The sequence below is a fragment of the Gymnoscopelus microlampas genome (genome assembly GCF_963454915.1).
Source record: "Gymnoscopelus microlampas genome assembly, chromosome: 8".
NCBI lineage: Eukaryota > Metazoa > Chordata > Actinopteri > Myctophiformes > Myctophidae > Gymnoscopelus > Gymnoscopelus microlampas.
Genome location: NC_139945.1, coordinates 19,044,892 through 19,067,851, shown reverse-complemented (window position 1 = coordinate 19,067,851; position 22,960 = coordinate 19,044,892). Strand labels below are relative to the sequence as shown.

General features: G+C 41.7%; 1 protein-coding gene across 2 annotated transcripts in view; it reads left to right on the top strand.

The window, feature by feature from the left end:
* Positions 1–22,294, top strand: part of ece2b (endothelin converting enzyme 2b) — a 38,520-nt gene extending 16,226 nt beyond the window's left edge. The window contains exons 3-19 of one of the 2 annotated variants that reach the window (XM_084064886.1): positions 3,166–3,310; positions 3,618–3,833; positions 4,126–4,250; positions 8,859–9,005; positions 9,376–9,441; positions 10,000–10,188; positions 11,084–11,226; positions 12,080–12,194; positions 12,364–12,474; positions 12,819–12,917; positions 13,073–13,150; positions 15,034–15,137; positions 15,429–15,539; positions 18,189–18,256; positions 18,372–18,562; positions 19,055–19,150; positions 19,634–22,294. In XM_084064886.1, coding sequence (XP_083921012.1) covers positions 3,166–3,310; positions 3,618–3,833; positions 4,126–4,250; positions 8,859–9,005; positions 9,376–9,441; positions 10,000–10,188; positions 11,084–11,226; positions 12,080–12,194; positions 12,364–12,474; positions 12,819–12,917; positions 13,073–13,150; positions 15,034–15,137; positions 15,429–15,539; positions 18,189–18,256; positions 18,372–18,562; positions 19,055–19,150; positions 19,634–19,813 — 2,184 coding nt within the window. In that variant the 3' untranslated portion in view covers positions 19,814–22,294. The other variant, XM_084064887.1, reaches the window with a different exon arrangement.
* The last annotated feature ends 666 nt before the right edge of the window (positions 22,295–22,960 follow it).

The following is a 22,960-nucleotide window of genomic DNA, read 5'->3' as shown; positions in this document are numbered from 1 at the left end:
ACAGACCCCCATCTGAGAATGTTTTGTGCCAGGGATCCCCAGAAGAAGAGATTTGTCTCAAAGAAATTACAACGCTTTTAAGATTTTTCAAAAATGTTAAAAGATAGCAGATGTACAAGCTCGTAGCTTGTATATCTGCTATTTTTTGAATAGCCAACATATAAATGGATACAATGGTTAAAATGATTGTGATGCTGTATTAACACATTTTGCTGGGGACCCCCCCTGAAAACCCCCCCAAAGACCCCTGGGGGTCCCCGGACCCAACTTTGAGAATCACTGCCATAAGGCGTTCGAAGCATCACCTTGGTGGTAATTCATAAAAAACATTACTATGGGAGCAGGACTTCTCTATATTTAATTCAATTCAATTCAATTCAATTTTATTAAAGTGTCAAATCACAACAAGTTGTCTCAAGACACTTTACATGTAGAGAAGAGACCCCGACATCCCACCCTGAGCAAGCAATTTTGCAACAGTGGCAACGAAAAACTCCCTCTTAACTGGAAGAAACGTCAGGCAGACCCGAGGCTCTAGGGTGGCGGCCTTCTGCCTCGACCGTGTCGGGGTTTTTTTTTATTTATAACGTGTTCCTCTGTTCTGAACCTGGGATTTTATCTGTTGGATGTGTGGGCTTTGTAAACCTTTTGCATATCAAATCACATGCTAATGTTTTATGGGACAAACATGCAAAACCTAAAGGGCTGCTTGGAGTTTATTTCAATATTAGAGAGAATAAGCTAAAGATAGAAAGTAAATAAATGTCTTTAATAATTTTTTCTTTTGTAGATTAATATTTAGCTCAGAATCTGGCTGTGGATTTTAGACCATGCCCCAAAGTTAATGTGCCAGGTTAATTTCTTTTTTTTTTTTACATTGCAGAAGTACCAGAGCACAATAATAAGAACATTCGGGGTAAAATGAAAAACTACACTGTACTCAATATAACCACAATTAAACAAAGTGTTAACTGAACAACCTGACCTAACGCAATGACACATGGGGTAGTAGTATTTGTATAGTGGCTTGGCCATACCAAATAACACAGAAGAGAGGAGTAAACATTATGGACATCAACTGCAACTAAATACAAAGCAAAACTAAAATTAAACCCAAATCACCCCCATGAGATGGCAGCACATGGTTTGACCCTATGCCCTGGCTCCAGGATTTAAGAGTCCTCAGCCCTCTACCACACCTTTCGCTCCACACACAGGAAGGGACCTCCCTACAACCATGGTAACTCAAAGACAAAGAAACAAATGATTAAATTAACAGACAATTGCCTGTGTAAACCCTGCAGTGTCACTTTGTATAAACAATCTATGGTTACAATCAAATAAACATGTTCCAACAGTTTCATGTTAATTGTTTGGGTGTGGTGGTTGATTTCAAATAAATGAACCTGCGTAGGTCTCAAACTCATGAGGTGTTGGATAGTGTGAATTGGGGTACTATATATTTTTTACTATGTGTGGCTGTGGTTATCCCCGGAGGGTGACTATAATCTAGTCGCAATATTGCCTGATGATCCATAAAGAAAAGTTCAAGCCCTGATCACATGTTGAAGGGGGTGTAAATGATCATTGTTTGTTTGTTTAAAACAAGTGTTAAGTGGCTCTCTATTCTGATAGTAATCACACGTTTCCTTGGGAGTTTACTGGGGAAAAGGGGGTGTGTGAATAATTGTGCCAGTATAAAATGTGGGAACCCAGTCTGCCTAGATCTCTCACACAGCTGACTCAAATTAATGACCAATGCTTATTATCGAGCGCTGAAGTCACTTAACAAGCACCATCTAATCCCCATGCAGAGATTCAGGTGTCACAGCATTAAGTAACAGCAGCCTTACTGGTAGGGCAGGAGTTAGGCTACTTGTCAAGAGCCACTGATCATTAATTTGAATCGGCTGTGTGGAGAGAGATCTTGTGGGTAAGTAGGCAGACTAATGTGACCCTTTTTTGAATTTCTGTCAGGTTGTGTTCCCACATTATTATTGACCGACATAGATCACTCAATTTAATTGAATAACTGACAACAGGAAGTGATGCCCATAATTCACGCAAGGCCTCATGGGACACTGGAAACTCGTGAATAGTGTGTTCAAAGACCAAAATAGCAAGACGTGCCATCTCCGGTTTACTTTCCGTTCTGCATGAAGTAGGCGGACGCCTTTTTAGGAGACCTGAAGCAGGTTGGAGTCTATTCATTCCAATGGAAGAGTGAACGTGAACACAGCTTCTAAACCATTCTTTAGCTCCATGGTCACTGAACTAAATATTGAACCCGATCGTCTCAAGCCACACAATATTCCCAAGATTTTCATATTAAAATGGCTTTTTTCAGAGAGACAAATCAGGAGAAAATCAACTTTATTATGGACCTTTCTCTGTCCCAGCAACACACCTCGCGGGATATAGCGCCAGTAAACGTAGGACATTTGTGAGATTGTCAGACAGCGGCGCCCACTTAGGAGACCATTTGTAGGATTTGTGTACCATGTCACCTCTAGTGGGATGGTATATCTTCATAAATTAACCATCTTTGGTGTGTTCAGTAACACAGGTCTCTCTGTCTCCAACCAACGGAAAATATATTTTCAGGCCACAGTACCAATTTTATCCAATCAGGAGAGAGAATTAACTCATACAGGATAAACAAGCGATTGGAAGTGATGAAAAAAATTAGCAGACAACTTTGGAACTGGAACACTATAAAAAGTTGATAAATTATCTTTGTGGGGTTCTCTCTCCTGATTGGACAGAATTGGTATCCTGACCTGAAAAAGTGTTTAATGTTTACTAAAGAGTTGACCTCTGTTACTGACACATTATAGCAATGATTACATGACAGAATACGAATCTTTAACTTTTTAACCACTTAAGCTAATAATACTTTGTAAACTTGACTGGTGTCAGCTCAGTACTTGGTCCGCTCTTTTTCCCCTCTAAAACAAATGTCTTTGCTGGAAATAGCCGATGGTTGTGAGCTTGTAGATCGGCTATTTTCAGCTAATGCCCCCCAGAATGGGGATGCTGGGGTTAAAAAAAAACACATTTTCTTTCTTTTACAAAAACATATCACTTACACCCGCTTTAAGGTCAACCAACAGAAGATTAAATGTTGAATGTGACAGATACAGTAGATGAGTTGTCTCTCTTTAGCTGGGTTTCAGGAAAGGAGGCATCCTGTTGCTCGGCCCTCTGGGAAGGAGGACCTCCATGGAGGTAGTACTGTCTGGTCTGCTCCTCATCTGTCTCCTCACGCTCCTCGCCACCTCCCTGGCACTGGCCCTTGCATACAGCACAGGTATGACATGCACTACCATGGCACTGGCCCTTACATACAGCACAGGTATGACATTCACCTCCCTCCATGGCACTGGCCCTTACAGAGGCTAGAACACAGGTATGATACATACATTCATCTCCATTCCATATGTTTGAATCTATAAACTAGGGCTGCAACTATTGATTATTATTTAAATCAATTAGCTTTTACGATTAATCGAATAATCGAGAAGCGTTAGTTCGATTAAATGATGCACCCCTAATATAAACACTCGCTTAGATAGATAACCAGTCTATTCTCCTTTCTCTCCCATGATGCTTTGCAGCACCGGGACGAGGCCTGTGCCTTTCCGAGGCATGTGTGATGGTAGCCAGTAAGATCGTAGCGGCTATGGATAGCTCCATCCACCCCTGTGATGACTTCTACCAGTTCTCGTGCGGAGGCTGGGTCCGAAAAAACCCTCTGCCCGACGGGCGAGCCCGCTGGTCCACCTTTAACTCCATCTGGGACCAGAACCAGGCTTTACTGAAACACATACTGGGTAATGCAGTTGTTCTCAAACTTTTTCATGTCAAGGACCCCCAAAATAATATGTATTTGGCTGCGGACCCTCATCTGAAAAGATTTTGTGCCAGGGACCCCCATACAAGATTTGTGTTGTCAAAAATGTTCACAAGTTTTTAGAGTAGTAATATTAGAACTGTTCCCCCCAAAAATGAGAAAAATGTAAAACAAACAAGTTGCCCCAGCCAATATGGCGGTGACGTGGCCAATATGGTGTCTACGTATGTTTTGTCAGTGTAATTAATTGCCGTCTTTTTTTCTCCTGTCAGAGAATGGGACGTTTAACTCCACTAGTGAAGCAGAGAGGAAGACTCAGTCATATTATCTGTCATGTCTCAACGAGCAGAGAATCACAGAGCTTGGAGCTCAGCCACTCATTGACCTCATCACCAAGGTCAGTACCGTAAAAAATACATTTTACAGCGTTTTGCATGCATTTGATGCATGCAATGCATTTTAACCAATCTTTAAGCCATTATGTATATATGTATTTATTTAACTTACATACATTCTTTTTACTCAAATCTTTGCTTTTGGGGGGTCCCTGGAACAACATATTTTGAGATGGGGGTCCACGGCCAAATACATATCATTTTGTAGATTTCTTTTGTACATTTGTAGAATCCCCAGAGCAAAGATTTTATTTACAAATGTTCGCTTAAAAAATATGTAAGATTTGCATACATTTTCATGATAAAAAAAAAGCAGATAAACAAGCTTGTATATCTGCTATTTTTGAATAGCCAAAGTCTAAGGTAATGGTTAAAGTGGTTATAGATCTAAAATGACAGATGCTTTCCCGGTCTTAAAGGGACTACACCATGAATTTTAACTTTTTCTTCTTTTTTGTGTGTTTTTGGTCTCCCCTACCTCTCTTCTATCCTCAAAAATACCCCAGTTTGAACACTCAGGCTTTCACAGTAAATCTGGGGGTTTCTGTAAATTGGTCTCAAAACAGGCCAAACTGATTTGGTCCCAAACAATTCCTCCCGTTTTTCAGTTCCAACCAAAAAAAAAAAAAAGGAAACATTTTTCTTTTTTTTTTTTACTTTTTCCACACAGAACCAGGAGATAACATGCATACAAACTGTCTCAATAGCGCCCCGTGCCAAATAGGACAATGTGGTATTGCAGGTGAAAGTGCTTTATAAGCCAGAGAGAAGTTAGTTGGAATGAGTATATCTGAGGCTTGATTTAGGCTCAAACCTTTTGAAAAACGTTTGAGGGACATAAACAATATGATATTAAATATTATTATTCTTTTTTAAATTCATGGTGTAGACCCTTTAATGGGTTAAATACCAGAGGAGGGGTAGTAGGTGACCCAGGGGGAGCAGAGGGAGGGGTTATGGGGTCCTTTCTTTTTTTTTCTGTGTCCCTGCCTCGTAACGCACTCATTATCCATAACCTAACCACAGTAGAGGTACGTATTAGGGGGACATATTCACCCTGATAGGAACATTTAAGTAATGAAATGATGATGATAACGTTTAGACAACAAATACATCCGAGCAACCTTCTCGACAGGTCCCAGACCTGTAAACAATCAAACGATCAATGTTAACAACAGAAGATGGAAGTCTCAACACTGCAGCTCCCTTCCTTTTGCAATTCAATCACCCACATGTGACATTTCGAGGCAGACACACTTGTCTTCAGACTTGTCGGAAAAGCATGTTCCGCCTTCCTCCAACCAGTGCCTCCATTGTTCCGATGCCAGCTTAGATGCCAACAGTTGTCTCTGCTGGAGGGACAGACTAGGGTGAGCCACATTGTTCTCCTACCTCCTACGCACATAAAGGTGGTTGTTGATCTGAACTGGCAACGCATTGAGGAGTCTAGTTTAGCTAGGGGCTCCTGTGAGACTACAGGTCTTTACTCACTGGGGCATGAATGATGAATAAAGGCTACGAAAACCGATGGGAATTTAGCATCAAAACTATTGGTATAGTTGATGTCTCGTTCATACAGGTTGATGATGCCTTTATTCGCGGTGAAAGCTCGACCTTGTTCCGAATAAAAAGTGTGTTGATTTCTCACAACGTAACATTCACATTTTCTGTAGCTGTACCGATGACAGTTGGAGAAAATATATTCCCGGATATATTGATTACTTGAGAAAAAAAGGACCGTAACTCGTCCTTGAACAAGCCTTGCTGGAATGTACTGAAAAATGAAACCGGGTCCCAGACATTCTGAATAAGCAAAAAGATCACCTGCACTCACAAAATGTCCTATAGGTACTTTGATAGGCCCGTGCCTATGAAAATAAAAAAATCTGTATTATTTCTGAGCCGTGCACCCGGTCAGCTTGCATTCTTTTAAGTTAGCAGAACACTTCATTTCTGTTGTGAACGGACAGTAACTGGAACAGGCCAGGGCTGATGATGAGGTAGGGTCAGTGTTTCCCAACTTGGTGTCGGGGCCCCACTTGGGGAGGCGCCAAAGATCACAGGGGAGTGTGTGAGGCCATATCTGTTTGGAGGTAGACCAAAAAACATGTTGCAACAAAATCATAACTTGCTTTACTGTGTTTTGGGGCATGTCATATTGGCAAAAAGTCAAAAATATTAAACATCTTTTTTTTTTTTTTTAAAGATTTTTTTTGGGGCTTTTTATACCTTTATTTAGAGAGGGACAGGGAAAGTAGGCTGACAGGAAATGGGGATAGCGATGGGGGGTGACATGCAGCAAAGGTCGTCGGGAACGGGAGTCGAACCCGCGACACGCTGTCAGGCTGGCATTGCAGCCTAGGGTGCCTGGACCGTCATGCTAAGGCCCAGGCCTTTTTTTTTTTAAATCAAAAGGTTTAAAAAATTGTGAAGATAACGGAGCGACAAGCTCACAACGCGTCGCAATGCGACACATGTGAGGTCGTTGATCGCTATTTTCGCAGTTTGTCAAATTGAAGAATATATAGTGTGTGTGCGTGCATGTGCTCGCGGGCTGGGTGGTCTCAGCTTTTGTCCAAGGCGGGGGGCTCCAAGTCAAAAAGGGTGGGAACCACTGAGGTAGATGATGTGGTATCGCTCTGGTGGAGGTAAGCACAGGTCTCGGGTATGAGCTGACGCGGAGTGGATGTCAGGGCCACTGCAGATTGTTCTGGTTGGGGTGATGTAAAGGCAGGTGGGGCACCTGGATGGTTGACTGAAATCCCCTCTAAAAACTCCAAGGGGATCTGATGTTGCCATGGTGTGGCAACATGGTCCCCTCCTGCTGGGTCTATGAACGGCTTGTTTGTACTGTCTGAGCAGAAGGAGTAGACAGATGGCGGGAGTAACAATAACAGTGTTTTACTAAGAAGATAGGCATAAAGGTACAAGTAATAGAGGCAGGTTGAGGCCGGAACAGACAGTCAATTAGCATTCTTAAAAAGACAGAAATACTGCTGGAACAGAGACTAATGTGACGAACAAGCAATGAATATGGATCAGGTGTGCAGCAGACAGGAAAATGGACCATTTCCAGAATGTACAATGACAATTCCCAGTATATGTGCAATGTTGATGTGGGTGCGTGCGTGCATTGTAGATTTGAGAAGTTTGCTCTTGAGAGAGAAATTACCTTTCAGGGGCTCCTCTTTCATGACACTGTGTATATTACCAGCATGACGGTGTGCTGAGCTCAGCACAGCTCTTAAAGGTCATGAACAGCAGCCAGCCATTTGATTGGTCCTGATTGAATCCTGCAGCACACCCACTGATGATATATTCATCCTAATACAAACCCATTTGGCCAATTCGCCGCGTGTAGTCCGCCTTTCTCTGGTCCTGAAAATACCAACAGTCAGTCGCCACCTCCCACACCACTGACTGGTTTGCCTGTTTCCCAAATAATGGGGCCCTAAAGGTCATTGGACAGACAGGTGCTCATGAAGGACACACTGGGGACATCTGCTGGATGTGGGGAGAAACACATGAGACACAACCATGCAGAGAAACGCCAACATTTATTACTGAAGTTCAGTAAAGTGATTCAAGTCGTCTTATTCCTTGTAGATTTAATCTTTATTGAGGTTTCTGTGAGGAGATGCCGTGCTTTGTGTTGTAAATCTTACATTTATCTCCAGGAACAGACAGAAACGGTTCATTTTGAATGTAATGAATAGGACCCATTGTCTGTGAGAATATTATGACAGACAATAATACCAAGTTACATCACCAAATACGCATTATTGTTCTGAAGACGGGAGAGAAATGTGTGTCAAAACAATATTGATCATTGTCTCAAATGCAACAGCTGCAACGCAGCAGACAATAGAGACGAATTGAGAAATAGATTGAATAGAGAATAATAGCATTGAGCTCATTGTAGATAGATTTCAACAGAGATGAATCTATTTGAATAGAGCTGAGTAGCATTAGATTTGAAAAGAGAGCAGGAGAGGGAACACGGCATCTCTGATGCTTTGAATTCATTCATTATAAAACTACATGTTTATTACCTTTTTTTGTTTGTTTAAATGAATGTTGATAAAATAAACGTTTCCTAAATGTTTTTTTCCCCCCACATCTTATAATACTGGATGATTTTTATTATAGAAAGAAAAACATTATTATAAATTATATTAAATAATACATTTTCTTTTAATTATTTATTAAACTGTTTAAGTATTTGGATAAATGTATTCAAACTCAACAGTTTAACACCAACCTGTAAAGAAATATACTAGAGCAGCATTTAAACATTTGTTTAGTTTTACTGTAAAGTCTTTTTGTCTCTGTCTCTCTGCCTCTCTATTTATCTACCGTGTGTGTGTGTGTGTGTGTGTGTGTGTGTGTGTGTGTGTGTGTGTGTGTGTGTGTGTGTGTGTGTGTGTGTGTGTGTGTGTGTGTGTGTGTGTGTGTGTGTGTGTGTGTGTGTGTGTGTGTGTGTGTGTGTGTGTGTGTGTGTGTGTGTGTGTGTGTGTGTGTGTGTGTGTGTGTGCGTGCGTGCGTGCGTGCGTGCGTGCGTGCGTGCGTGTGTGTGTGTGTGTGTGTGTGTGTGCGTGTGCGTGCGTCAGACTGGAGGCTGGAATCTAACAGGTTCCTGGGATAAGGACAACTTCCAGGAAGTTTTACGTCTGGTGTCTGGTCCTTACAGAGGCCAGCCTTTCTTCAGTGTCGGAGTCAGTGTCGACCCCAAGAGCTCCAACAGTAACATTATACAGGTAGAGAGCCTTAACTTCAACTAAACACTTGTCAATGAAAGGGCCTCAGATTTGTTCTGTGAGCTGCTCGTCACATGGACATGATACTTTTGTTGATAATACTGTATGTAGGGCTGATACAATGCCTTTTTTCCATTTTTTTTCCACGCTTGAGTGTTTCGTTTTCATGGTAACATATATTTAAAGTATATAATGATAAGATATGCCCAGTTTGGGTTGCACCCAAATGTACTGTAATTAGTAATGTGTGAATGAAGCATGAAAGAATGTCCACAGTGAGTGACATCAGCCTTGACTCTGCTCAATGCTACACATTGAGAAGGCCTGTATTCGCTGTTCTCCTATTTATTGGCTGATTCTCTCCCGTCAGGTGGACCAATCAGGGCTTTTCCTACCATCCAGGGACTACTACCTCAACAAGACAGCCAATGAGAAGGTCAGCCTGACAATTACGTATGACACCAGTAAACCAGTAAATACTTTTTAATAGTCAATTAAATACAAAAGAATGATGCTGCCCGGTGACAACGGCAGAAGACTGTGGTTGTACTGGTCAGCTCCCAGTGACCAGCAGTAGAAGAAATATTGATGAGATCCCATAATCTCACCACAGAATAATATGGATTATTACAACATTTTAGCGTTGCTGTTGGGTGGAAACCTTGTACTGTATGTCCAAAACGGTTACATTTCAGGAAATGGCAAAAAGAACCTGTGTTCCAATGTAGTTATTAAGTCACAAGCTCTTTCAACCTTTCATCTATTAAATATTTATAAAACCTACAGACAGTTATTATTTCAAAAGATAAAAAAACAAACATTTAACACAAAAATTACCACATGGAGCGAAGCGACGCGTGGTGAGCTTTTTGATCTGCTTTTATCACTAGTTTTGCATCCCGGGCAAACGTTGAATTTCTCTTTTGGGTCTTGAGCTAAAAAGTTTGGGAACCAGTGATTTATAATGATTTCAATACTGTTGTTGGGAGTGTAGGTCTTGTCAGCGTACCTGGACTACATGGTGGAGCTGGGTCTGCTGCTGGGTGGAGACAGGAACGCCACTAGGCCTCTGATGGAGCAGATCATAGACTTTGAGACGGAGCTGGCCTCCATTCAGGTCCCTCAAGATGAACGCAGAGACGAGGAGAAGATCTACCACAAGATGACCGTCTCTGAGCTGCAGGTACAGTACCGTATCACCCTCTGCCTGTCTCTGTCTCACCGTCCTACCTGTCTGTCTGTCTGTCTGTCTGTCTGTCTGTCTGTCTGTCTGTCTGTCTGTCTGTCTGTCTGTCTGTCTCACCCTGTACCTGTCTCTCTCTCACCCTCTGTCTCCCTGTCTCACCCTCTACCTATCTGTCTCTCTGTCTCACCCGTTACCTCAGTGGTTCTCAACCTGTGGGTTGGGTGAGGGTCCCCACATGATTTTGAGGGGGGGGGGGGGCTTAATGTGCAACATTGTTTTCTCACTCAACAAACAAGCCAACATACTGTATAAGTGTATACAGGGTATATGCACATTTCTAAAGTGACAATTTAAGGTGCCTTTCTAATACCTAAAATAAATAAATAAGAATAACACCATTGCTGTGTCAAAGGTAATCAACAAACTATACTATAAAAACTGGTCAAACATTGGCCAAATTGTCAAATAATATAAGAAAGAGGCAAGAATTGTGAAATTAGCTATTTTCACAATATTTATCTGTGGAACCGAGTCAAACTAAATGTAATGCCTCAACTCCTACAATTCCAAGTGCTTGTCAGGGTGGGGGGTCCTGGTCTGAAAAGGTTGAGAACCACTGCTCTACCTGTCTTTCTCACCCTCTTCCTGTCTTTCTGTCTCACCCTCAATTATCTTAACGTGTATGAGCATTATGTTTAATGTAATTATATTATCACATTATGTGCATGATTGTTTCATATTGTAATGTATATGCTTATGTGCGTTTTGCTATTGTAAATACAGTAATGATGTGTATGATTGCTATATTAATATGATGTGTGTATTTCAAGATGTGTTATTATTCTAATGTGTATGACTTATAATATTCGATATGACACGTGTGTATTTCCAGATGTTGTGTCCAGCAGTAGAGTGGCTGGACTTCCTGTCTGCGTCTCTCTCTCCTCTGGAACTCAATGAATCAGAACCTCTTGTCCTTTACGCAAAAGAATACCTGGTTCAACTGTCAGAGCTCATTAACAAGACTGATCACAGGTTTGTACGCACGCACGCGCGCACGCGCGCACACACACACACACACACAACGTTTCGATGTAAGGTTACATCTTCGTCAGGTCGTTTTGCTTTGCACCCAGTGACTTAGAAAATAATAATAATAAAAGGGGGCACGGTGGCGCAGTCGGTAGCGTTGTTGCCTCACAGCTAGAAGGTCCTGGGTTCGATTCCTGCCAGGGACGCTGTGGGTGCTGGGGGCGTGTCTTCTCCTCCGCGTCATCAGCGCCCATACCCAGGGTGGGGTTGGCGAAAGGGCCTACTCTGTGTGGAGTTTGCATGTTCTCCCCGTGTCTCCTAGGGTAGTTAATACTGTACCCTCACAAAAATATGTAGTAATCCTGGTCGCTATACCGCCTCCCCCATGACAGCCGGGGCGCCTGAGGGGAATGGAACTGGTTGGAATAACGTGTTCCTTCCACACGCTACGTCCTACCGGGGAAACTCCCCCCTGTCAGGTGACAAGAAGGTCAGTTGGCTCTCATGCATTGAAGGAAGCATGAGCTCGGCCCTGGCCTCCCTGGCTGTGGGGGACTGGTGTAGTGCTGGTGTAGGGCTGGTGTAGCGCCCAGGATCACTTGGAAATTGGCACCGGGTGAAAAAAATGGGTTACAAAAATCGCGGGATAAAAAATAAAAATAAAATAATAATACGGTAATAATATTTGGATGGAAATAAAACTCATGGTCTGCCTGTCTGTCTGTCTGTCTGTCTGTCTGTCCGTCTGTCCATCTATCCATCCATCTATCTATACTGTATATGTATATGCGTCTGTTTGTCTGTCTGTCTGTCTTTCTATCTATACTGTATGCGTGTCTATATACTGGTGCCTCAGCTTGCTGAATAACTACATGATCTGGACGCTGGTTCAGAAAGGTGTGTCCAGTTTGGATCAACGCTTTGAGAATGCACAAGACAAACTACTGGAGAGTCTGTATGGAACCAAAAAGGTGATGGTACTACTTTTATTGTTACTATCACTAATACATCTAGTAGTAATATATCAGCCACTACTACTATTGATGCTGCTACTACTACAGATACTATTATCACCACCGGTACTATTACTAGTACTGCTGTTGCTTCTAATATTAGTAACGTTGCTGTTTATTGTTCCAGTCGTGCACTCCTCGCTGGCAGACATGCATTGGGAACACAGACGATACACTGGGGTTTGCTCTGGGAGCGCTCTTCGTCAAACACACGTTTGACAAATACAGTAAAGAGATAGTAAGTATTCACTGTCATCACTAAGCCAGGAGACAGACAGGACATTTATATGACATTACATTACATTTCATTTCATTACATTAGACACGATTACATTAGATTAGACTAAATAAGCTTCACTTAGATTAGATTAGATTGCATTTCAAGACATTAGATACAAATTACATTAGACCTCGAGCCTGTCTCTGTTTCAGTCTCTCCTTTTGTCTTGCTCTCTCCTGATATATCTCTCTCCCTCCATGTCTCTCTCTCTCTGTCTCCCTGTCTCTCTTTCCCTGTCTCTCTCTCTCTTTGTTTCTCTCTCCCCGTCTCTCTCTCCGTGTCTCTCGCTCCCTGTCTGTCAGGCTGAAGAGATGATCAATGGGATTCGATCTGCGTTTAAGGAATCTCTGGACAAACTAACCTGGATGGATGGACAGACAAGACAGGCTGCAAAAGACAAGGTAAGACAGAGCGGGGGGGATTGTGTGTTATGTTGATTATATCAAAACCAGCTTTTGTTGACTTGAAAACGTTACACAGTATACTTTCAATTTTTTCAATTAAAACCTATTGACTACCTCTACTAAATTCTCTTTGTCCCCCTGTCTGAGTGTAGGCAGATGCTATCTATGATATGATCGGCTTCCCAGACTTCATCCTCGACTCAAAAGAACTAGACGATGTTTATGACGGGGTGAGTGACATCATGCTGCTATTAAATATTCATAAATGCAACGACGATATAAGTTATGCATGAATGCATTCAATAGTCATTTATTCTTGATAAGTTTGATAAACTGTATGGCGTCACATAATGTTGAACAATCAAGCACACCTATTCAGAGAGATAGACACTGCTACAATCCCACAGATTTCCCACTCCTAAATATTCTTTTTTTTTTTTTTGTAATCAATCTATTGTTGCGAATGTATAGTTCTTGTTGTTTGATTCTGAGTAGTAGAGTTTACTTGTGTTTGTCCTTTATACCTAGATAGAGTGCCAATGCACTGTAGAGCAATTTCTGTACACTTTTTTGAAAAAACTCTAACTCCTAGTATAACCATAATACCTGATGATTATGTTTTAGGGGGGGGGGGGGGATCACTGAAAATCACGGCACCCCGTGACAAAAAAAAGTACAATATTTTTGTTCCAGGGACCCCCAGAAGCAAAGATTTGAGTTACAAATGTTCGCTTTAAAAATATATATTCAAAGATTTGCACACATTTTCACGATTTTTCTAAAAATAGCCAAAGAAATCTAAAAATGACACCAATACTTTCCCGGTCTAAATGGCTTTTTAAAAGTAATTTAAGCTTTAACTAGGCTAAGTTTGAACTTAGTATGAGGTGGTGCAACTGGCCCCAGGTGTATATTTGTGTGTCAGTGGTCTACAGGTGTATATTTGTGTGGCATTGGTCTACAGGTGTATATTTGTGTGTCAGTGGTCTACAGGTGTATATTTGTGTGGCATTGGTCTACAGGTGTATGTTTGTGTGTCAATGGTCTACAGGTGTATATTTGTGTGTCAGTGGTCTACAGGTGTATATTTGTGTGTCAATGGTCTACAGGTGTATATTTGTGTGTCAGTGGTCTACAGGTGTATATTTGTGTGTCAGTGGTCTACAGGTGTATGTTTGTGTGTCAATGGTCTACAGGTGTATATTTGTGTGTCAGTGGTCTACAGGTGTATGTTTGTGTGTCAATGGTCTACAGGTGTATATTTGTGTGTCAGTGGTCTACAGGTGTATATTTGTGTGTCAATGGTCTACAGGTGTATATTTGTGTGTCAGTGGTCTACAGGTGTATATTTGTGTGTCAGTGGTCTACAGGTGTATATTTGTGTGTCAGTGGTCTACAGGTGTATATTTGTGTAGATTTGTGGGCCAGTGGTCTACAGGTGTATATTTGTGGGTCAATGGTCTACAGGTGTATATTTGTGGGTCAATGGTCTACAGGTGTAGATTTGTGGGTCAGTGGTCTACCGGTGTATATTTGTGGGTCAGTGGTCTACCGGTGTATATTTGTGGGTCAGTGGTCTACAGGTGTAGATTTGTGGGTCAGTAGGTAAAAAATGTTTTCGTTCAAGCTCCATCATTTCATTGTTTTCCAGGAAAGAAAGAAAAAAAGAGGGGACAGAGAGAGGGTGAACAAGGAGAAATTGACAATCTCAATTAAGTTATTTGAAGCATACAGCACACCAGATTTGACATAAAGCTGTTATAAAATCACTATAAACCATGGCCTTCTGAGGCGTATTCATAGTCCCTTGTTCACTGGTATTCAGTGGCATCATTCTAATTCTGATTTGTGCCACTAGGGGTTGTAGTTAAGCAATGTGTTGAGCAGAGCTCACCAATGATGTCTTTTCAAAATAATTAATATTCTGAGATTATGTTTTTAGCTATGCACTAATTATAACTGGCTGTTACACATTTTAGCAAATACCTCTTAGACGACTCAATTGAACGGAGGAGGAGGAGGAGGACCACCTTTTCAGATCATGAAAATGAATGGCCAGGTCATACATCTCCTGTCTGTCTAAGTTGTTCTGTTCCACTCTGTTCTATTTCAGTATGAGGTCACAGCTGACAACTTCTTTCAGAACATGTTAAACTTTTACAACTTCTCAGCGAGAGTGATGTCAGACCAACTCCGCAAAACTCCTAACAGAGACCAGTAAGACACACACGCACGCACGCACGCACGCACGCACGCACGCACGCACGCACGCACGCACGCACGCACGCACGCACGCACGCACGCACGCACACACACACACACACACACACACACACACACACACACACACACACACACACACACACACACACACACACACACACACACACACACACACACACACACACACACACACACACACACACACACACACACACACACACACACACAGCAGGTACACATGACAGAGATGTCTTTTTTGCTGAGATTCCTCTATCTCCTCTCCAGGTGGAGTATGACCCCTCCTACAGTAAATGCATACTACATGCCCACCAAGAACGGCATTGTGTTCCCAGCTGGCATCCTGCAAGCTCCCTTCTATGCCCGCGACCACCCAAAGTCTGTTGATCTGTCTGTCTGTCTGTTGAACTGTAGACCTATCTGTTGATCTGACTGTCCAGTGACTGATTGTTTCATTAAAGGGATAGTTCACCCAAAAAATTACTTATTTTCTATCAATTACACACCCCTTGAATTCATGGAGATGTTTTTGTTTTTGTCGCATTCCTATTAAAGCCTATAATTTGATGACCGGCAGAAAGATGCTAATGTCTTCGGTAGGAGACTCAAAGTTGACACTTTGAGTCTCACTTTGAGTCTCCTACCGGAGCCGCTGCCGGTCATCAAAGTATTGGCTTGAATGCGTCAAAAACTCTCCAAAAATCTCCATGAATTCAAGTCTCCATAGGGTGTGTAATCGATAGGAAAAGAGTGATTTTGGGGGTGAACTTTCCCTTTAAAGCAGTTTTCTGCTTTTCCAACTTCCAATGAATTAACTTATTAACCACCGATGGCTAATTAGGTACAGTAACTCATTAGGCACAGATAGCTCACTAGCTAACTCATTAACACCAGATAGATAGTTAGCTAACTCAACTAGATAACTAAGTCATTAACCAGCTATTGTTAGATAACTAATCAACCACAGATTTGCAGTAGATAACTAAAGTACTTCACCAATTCATAATCCACAGACAGCTATTTAGATAACTAACTCAACTAGTTAAGTAACTCATTCACCACAACTAGCTTATTATCTAGATAGCTTAACTAACTCATTAACCACAGATAGTAAACAAATTAATTAATGTTATCTGGTTAGGGTCAGGGTTAGAGTTGGGGTTGTAGAAAATTCCACATAAAACTAGTCAGTTAAAGGAGTAGTGACACCCAAAATAGGACTTATTTATTTTCTATCAATTACACACCTCATGAAGCCTTGAATTAATTGAGATTTTTTTGTGGCATTCCTGAGCCAATAATTTGATGACCGGGTCATCAGTCAATAGGGGACTCAGAGACCGGAGACTCCGCCGGTCATCAAATTATTGGCTTAGGAATGCGACAAAAACCAAAAAATCTCTTCAAGGCTTCATGGGGTGTGTAATGGACCCTTCGCTAAACCCCACCCCAAAAGCGATTGTCCAATGCCAGCTTAGCAACCGTTGTTAGCCTGGCATAGGTCTGGCAAGCTTTCGTCACCTGCCATAGCTGTAAATGTTATTTCGCCCGCACACACACAATCATTTGCAACATAATAGCAAGAATAGGAATACCACGATAACGCAATGGTGACTATGAACCACGTACCCAAACCCTTTGGAGGCTGCTTTTCCCAAGCTGAAATCTGCACTTAAACTGCAAGGCTGCATGGCTGTGTTGTTGAACACATGACACAGCTTAACGTCAGGAAAGTTACACGACTCACTCGCCCAGGTGGTGTCAATAATAGACTACTAATCACCGTAATCGTAACAAAATTCTGAATCGCAGCGCTGCCTGTTTCGGATTCCGCACATTAAAGTATATTAATTAATTTGTTCATCTATATATTAAGTGCTACTGCTGCAGTCTTACCCTGCGGTACATGAAAACTCCTGTTACAGTCATGGATGAACTTCAACCTGGTGTTTGCACTTTCTCCATTTACGGTCTGTACGTCTATATAAATGTTCAGATTTCAAATATAAAGTGCTTACCCCATGGCCATGGATGTTACATTTATGCACGAGACTCTCAAAAGTTCCTGTATATTCTGTATTGTTCAATAAAAAGCATTTTAATCCGATCAGTGGCCATTTTATCATAATGTATCAGAGTGCAATACACCTACCAACCGATAGGGTCGCTCAGTTGAAAGCAATGGAGAAAATGGCCACTGATAAGATTAGAATGCTTTTTACATAAAGCATACATACATAAATGTAACAACCGTGGCCATGGGATAAGCACTTTATATTTGAAATATGAACGTTTATGTAGATGTACGGGCCATAAATGGAGAAAGTGCAAACACCAGGTTGAAGTTCATCCATGACGGTTGTGACAGTCGACAGTCGTGTATCCATGGCTATTATTTCCTCTAACATTTCCCATGTTTTTAGTTTATTGAAATAATGTCATGCACATTTGTCCAATGCATAGCCTACTGCAGGCCTTGTTGACTAGATTTAGAAGAGATTTTGAAGCTCTTGCTCCTAAAATGATCGATTATTTTTAAGGGGAAAAGACATCATTTAACATGCAAGTCAATGGGTGAGAAGCAGAGCTTGCCATGCGCTGCCAGGCCTGGGTGTGACTAACTTCGCACCACCAGTCACAGAGTGGAGTGGGTGGGGCTTAGCGAAGGGTCCATTGATAGAAAATAAGTCATTGTTTGGGTGAACTACTCCTTCAACATAACATTTTTACATTTAATTATTTGATTTATGTAACATTTAATTACTTAAAGGTAGGGTAAGTGATCTTTTTTTTTTTTTTTTTTAAAGGTTAAAGTACTAGTAATTATTGCTACAGAGCGTTTGTTCGGTCACAGGGCTCTCTCCAGCTCTTGTTGAGCTATAGAGAGCAAACACTCTATAGCAATGGGTACTGTCAGAATATAGAGCTATTTTAACCAAAGTAAATCACTTACCCTACCTTTAATGAATTCATGTAATATTTGGACATATAACACATTGTAACCAGTGATGATTGTGTTGTGTTCAGAGCGTTGAATTTCGGAGGGATTGGAGTGGTCATGGGACATGAACTCACACACGCCTTCGATGACCAGGGTGGGTTCACATACCAAAGCCCATCTGTGTGACTTTGCGTTGGTAGTGGAGAATGATGAGGAGACTAACCTGTCTGTCTGTCTGTCTGTCTGTCTGTCTGACTGTGTGTCTGTAGGCAGGGAGTATGATAAGCAGGGCAATCTGCGTCCCTGGTGGCAGAACTCCTCCCTGGAGTTCTTTAAGAAGGAGACAGAGTGCATGGTGGAGCAGTACAACAGCTACACTGTCAACGGAGAACACATCAACGGAAAGAACACGCTGGGAGAAAACATTGCTGATAACGGAGGACTGAAAGCTGCTTATAACGTCAGTACCAATGTTATTAACATGCTAACAATATACAATATATTTACGTAAGCACTAGGCTAACAACATACATGCAGCAGAACAAGCAATGCATTTTGGACAAGAATCATTCCTCAGCCAGCATTGATGTTGCCTGAGGAAGGACCTAGTCCTAAATGTGCTAGTTATCCTATATTCAAATTGCCTTGACAATATTCACACCAGGGGCCATGTCGGACCTATAAACCTAAATTGCACACTTATGGGGCGTTACAGCAGTCTTGCAGCAGTGTTTAACACTTCAAATGGCCATATCTCGGTGACCATTGCTCTGTTCCGCGCAATATAGGACTGGATTTGAAGGCCGCCTAGCAGCCTGAAAATCTAATATAAATAAAGTTGTATCTATATAGTATATAAGCCCATTTATTATTCTAATCTATTATAATGTGTCAATGTGATTAAATGTCTGAGATATATGGTAATGCTAATAATATGAATAACATCTCTCAGGCCTATAGGTCATGGGTGCAGAAGCATGGTGAGGAGAAGAGACTACCAGCTGTCAACCTCACCAATGAGCAACTGTTCTTCGTTGGTTTTGCCCAGGTGGGTAGACAAAACTTTTTATTTTTGATTGATTGAATACTTTATTAACAGTTTGCAAAAACAAGGCACAGTGGCACAGATTTATACAAAAGAATGATAAAAGAATGACCCAGATAAGCCCTCAGGACTTCTTTCCATTAAGTTCCTGCATATTCAATTCATCGAGACATCTAAAGACAAACAACAATATACAATAATATGCAAAAAACATATGAAAGAAAGATATGTACAGTAAACAGTTTTTTGTTTTTTGGAAAAAGTCATTTCCAGTTAGACTTTTTAAAGCTTAGACTTTTTACAGGGACCAGTTACAATTTGCCAGTTGTAGGTGCCCTTTTAGAGCGGGTTTGAAGGAGGGTAAGGTTTTACTCCTACAGATTTTGTCCAAAACTCACGGAAATCGGCACATTGTTGTTTCAGATGTTTCAGTGAGATTTTTCAGATTTCTAGAATGCTAACATGCTAACACCAACTCTCCCCCAGGTGTGGTGTTCTGTGAGGACCCCAGAAAGTGCTCATGAGGGCCTGATGACGGACCCCCACAGCCCCCCCCGGTACCGGGTCATCGGGACGTTGTCAAACTCTCCAGAGTTCTCCCGACACTTCAACTGTCCCGTGGGATCTGCCATGAACCCGGGTCAGCAGCGCTGTCAGGTGTGGTAGAGCAGTGGTTCTCAAACTGTTTTCATTTCAAGGACCCCTAGTTTGGTATTGGGCGTAGCAGCAGCGGCCATTTTGTGGTGCCACAGATCGAAAGCCCATTCATTTTTCCCATAGAGATTTCCGAAAATATTTATATAAATTATTTTAAGCCTGGAACCAAGCCATCCAGGCTCCTGGTGAATCATCATGACCATAAAACATTTGATTCTGTGTCAAAGAATATTTGAATATTTAATTAGATATTTATTAAATATAGTATAGTGTCAAATACTTTTTGACACTGGATGGGTTGCTTCCAGACTTAAAATAATCAATATAAATATTTTTGGAAATCTCTGAGAAAAAAATATGGGTTTTCTATCTGTGGCACCACAAGATGGCCGCCACTGCTATGCCCTATACATTAGGTCATGGACCCCCCCTCCCATAACTCTTCAGAGTGTACAAATGGAACCATTTGTATTTTATACTCTCAGAGTTACAGACCTGTAAGGGTCCATCTGGTTCCTTACGATTGATCATTTACCTGGGGACCCCCTGGAACCCCCTCAAGGGCCCCTGGGGGTCCCCGGACCCCATTTTGAGAACCACTGTGGTAGAGGAGCCTCCTCCTGCCTGCTGCTTCCAGTGAGCCGCGTCATGTGCCCGACTGTCTTGACTGACAAAAAAATGACACGTTGACATTTCTGGTTCCCATGGAGACGCCCCCAAACAAACAAACAGTCCCCAGACGGTCGTCGAGGAAGTGAAACAGAATCATAACATCACTTTAAAGACCTGTTATAAAAAAAAAACTAATATCTTACCAGTTTTATCTCTCTATCTCCATCTGTATCTCGAGCAGCAGCCCCCAGCCTTGTCTGGATTAAGGCCCACTTGAAAATAGCGAAATTTGGGTGCCGTGTTAAGTGGTCAGATGGATGGGCCGCGTGCATTTTCACAGCGTGTTTATATTAACGATGAATCAATTGATTGTGTTCCGGCTTGGATCAATGGAACGAACATGGTATACTTTTAAGTCCCTATTTATCGGTATCACAATGAAAAACGCATTACATTGTTTTATATTAATGTATAATATATATTATACATTATACAATTATATTATCAATAAAATCGTAGTGTTTTGCCAACTATTTGGGGAGCCACTTCCTCACGGCCCACAGTTTAGGAATCGCTGATCTAGAATAATAGATATTGAGATAAAACCAAATATAAAATGGAGATATACAGTATGAATCTACTGAATTATGACAATAGCCATCACCATGGGTTCCCATGGTGACCTGGTTGCCATTGAGACGTTATTGTTTACTGACACACTTTAATACTTTGATTTGACAGAACCACATGATGGTTTTTGTTTAGTTTTTTGTATGTTTTGTTGTGGTTATGCACTTAAGGTGTGTGAGAGTGTATAGATTAGGGTGTGTGTGTGTGTGTGTGTGTGTGTGTGTGTGTGTGTGTGTGTGTGTGTGTGTGTGTGTGTGTGTGTGTGTGTGTGTGTGTGTGTGTGTGTGTGTGTGTGTGTGTGTGTGTGTGTGTGTGTGTGCGCGCGCGCGCACATAAGTGCGTGTGTGTGCGCGCGTGTGTGAATATTGCCTGTGAAATATACCAAGCAGAGGACTGCAACACACACGATATACCAATGACCCATGAGCTTGTGACGTCACTGTCCATTCCTATAAATTCTTTTTGTTAGATGTTGAAGCTGCTTCTATTCTTTATATGCTTACTGTGTTCCTCCCGTGTGTGTGTGTGTGTGTGTGTGTGTGTGTGTGTGTGTGTGTGTGTGTGTGTGTGTGTGTGTGTGTGTGTGTGTGTGTGTGTGTGTGTGTGTGTGTGTGTGTGTGTGTGTGTGTGTGTGTGTGTGTGTGTGTGTGTGTGTGTGTGTCTGTGCGCACTCGCGTCCACTGAATTATCCTGTTTAACTGTGTTGTGTCTCAGCCTTCAATGGGACAGATTCTCCAAGAGAGATTTGACTACAGTCTGTAGTTTGTTATATATTTATGACCCATGTATTAGTAGTATCAGTAGTAGCAGTAATGGAGTCTGTAGTTCATTCCATATTGGGTTTTACACCACTTAGACTTGGTCAACTGGACCTGGGTTGGCTCTGCACTTGGACCGCTTTTTTCTGTCTACACCAGAGTTGGACAGGGGGGGGGGTATCTTCACCCCATTCTCTAGCTACTAGAAGGATATCTCCAAAAGCTTTTGAAACGTTGTGGAAAGCTTTGTCATGGGCTAAGAACCAGGGGCGTCACGGCCATTCACTGTGCGTACAACGCGACACCCTCACTCTCACAGATCCGTGATTTCATACCCCCCACTTTTTTGCGGAAAAAAAAAAAAGTTTTGATAATAAATCAGTAAAATCAGGCAAAATAAGAATTAAATAACCTAACCCTAAGACCCAAAATAAAGTAACCAAAACAAAAACAAAAAAAACTAACAAAATCCGCCCAAAAAACGCAAAATTTTGAAAATACAGAATTTGTTTACATTTGACAGTTACTGTAATGTTTTTCACGCTTTTTGAAAAATAGCAGATCTACAAGCTCATAGCGCGGCACTCGGTGCCGCGCTATGAGCTTGTATATCTGCTATTTTTTAATAGCCAAAGTGTAAAGTAAGGGGTATAGTCCACCGAAAGTCCACCCCCCCCCCCCACCTTCTGAGAGCCCGTGACGTCCCTGCGGGGGGTGGGGGGGGGGATATCTTCACCCCATTCTGTAGCTACTAGAAGGATATCTCCAAAAGCTTTTGAAATGTTGTGGAAAGCTTTGTCATGGGCTGAAGAACTCACAAACCTTTCCGAAAGATTTCCCAAGATTGACCCCACAAAACTTTGTGTGCCTTTATAAGCTCACTCCCAGTCACTGCACAATAGCGCTGAACTATTGGACATGCGGAAATGGCCCTTATTTCACTGGCATACTGTAACAGGTATGCACTCTACTGAGTGAAGACACTGTACCTGACTATTAAAGCAGTTAAGTCATTGGATGTGTTACTGAACATACCTGTCTATTATTCTACCTGACTATTGATCTATCTGTATCTATCTGTTGATCTATCTCTCTCTTTCTCTCTAATCTATCTCCATCTAATCTGCTTTCTCCAGATAGATTGAAACCCACTAAA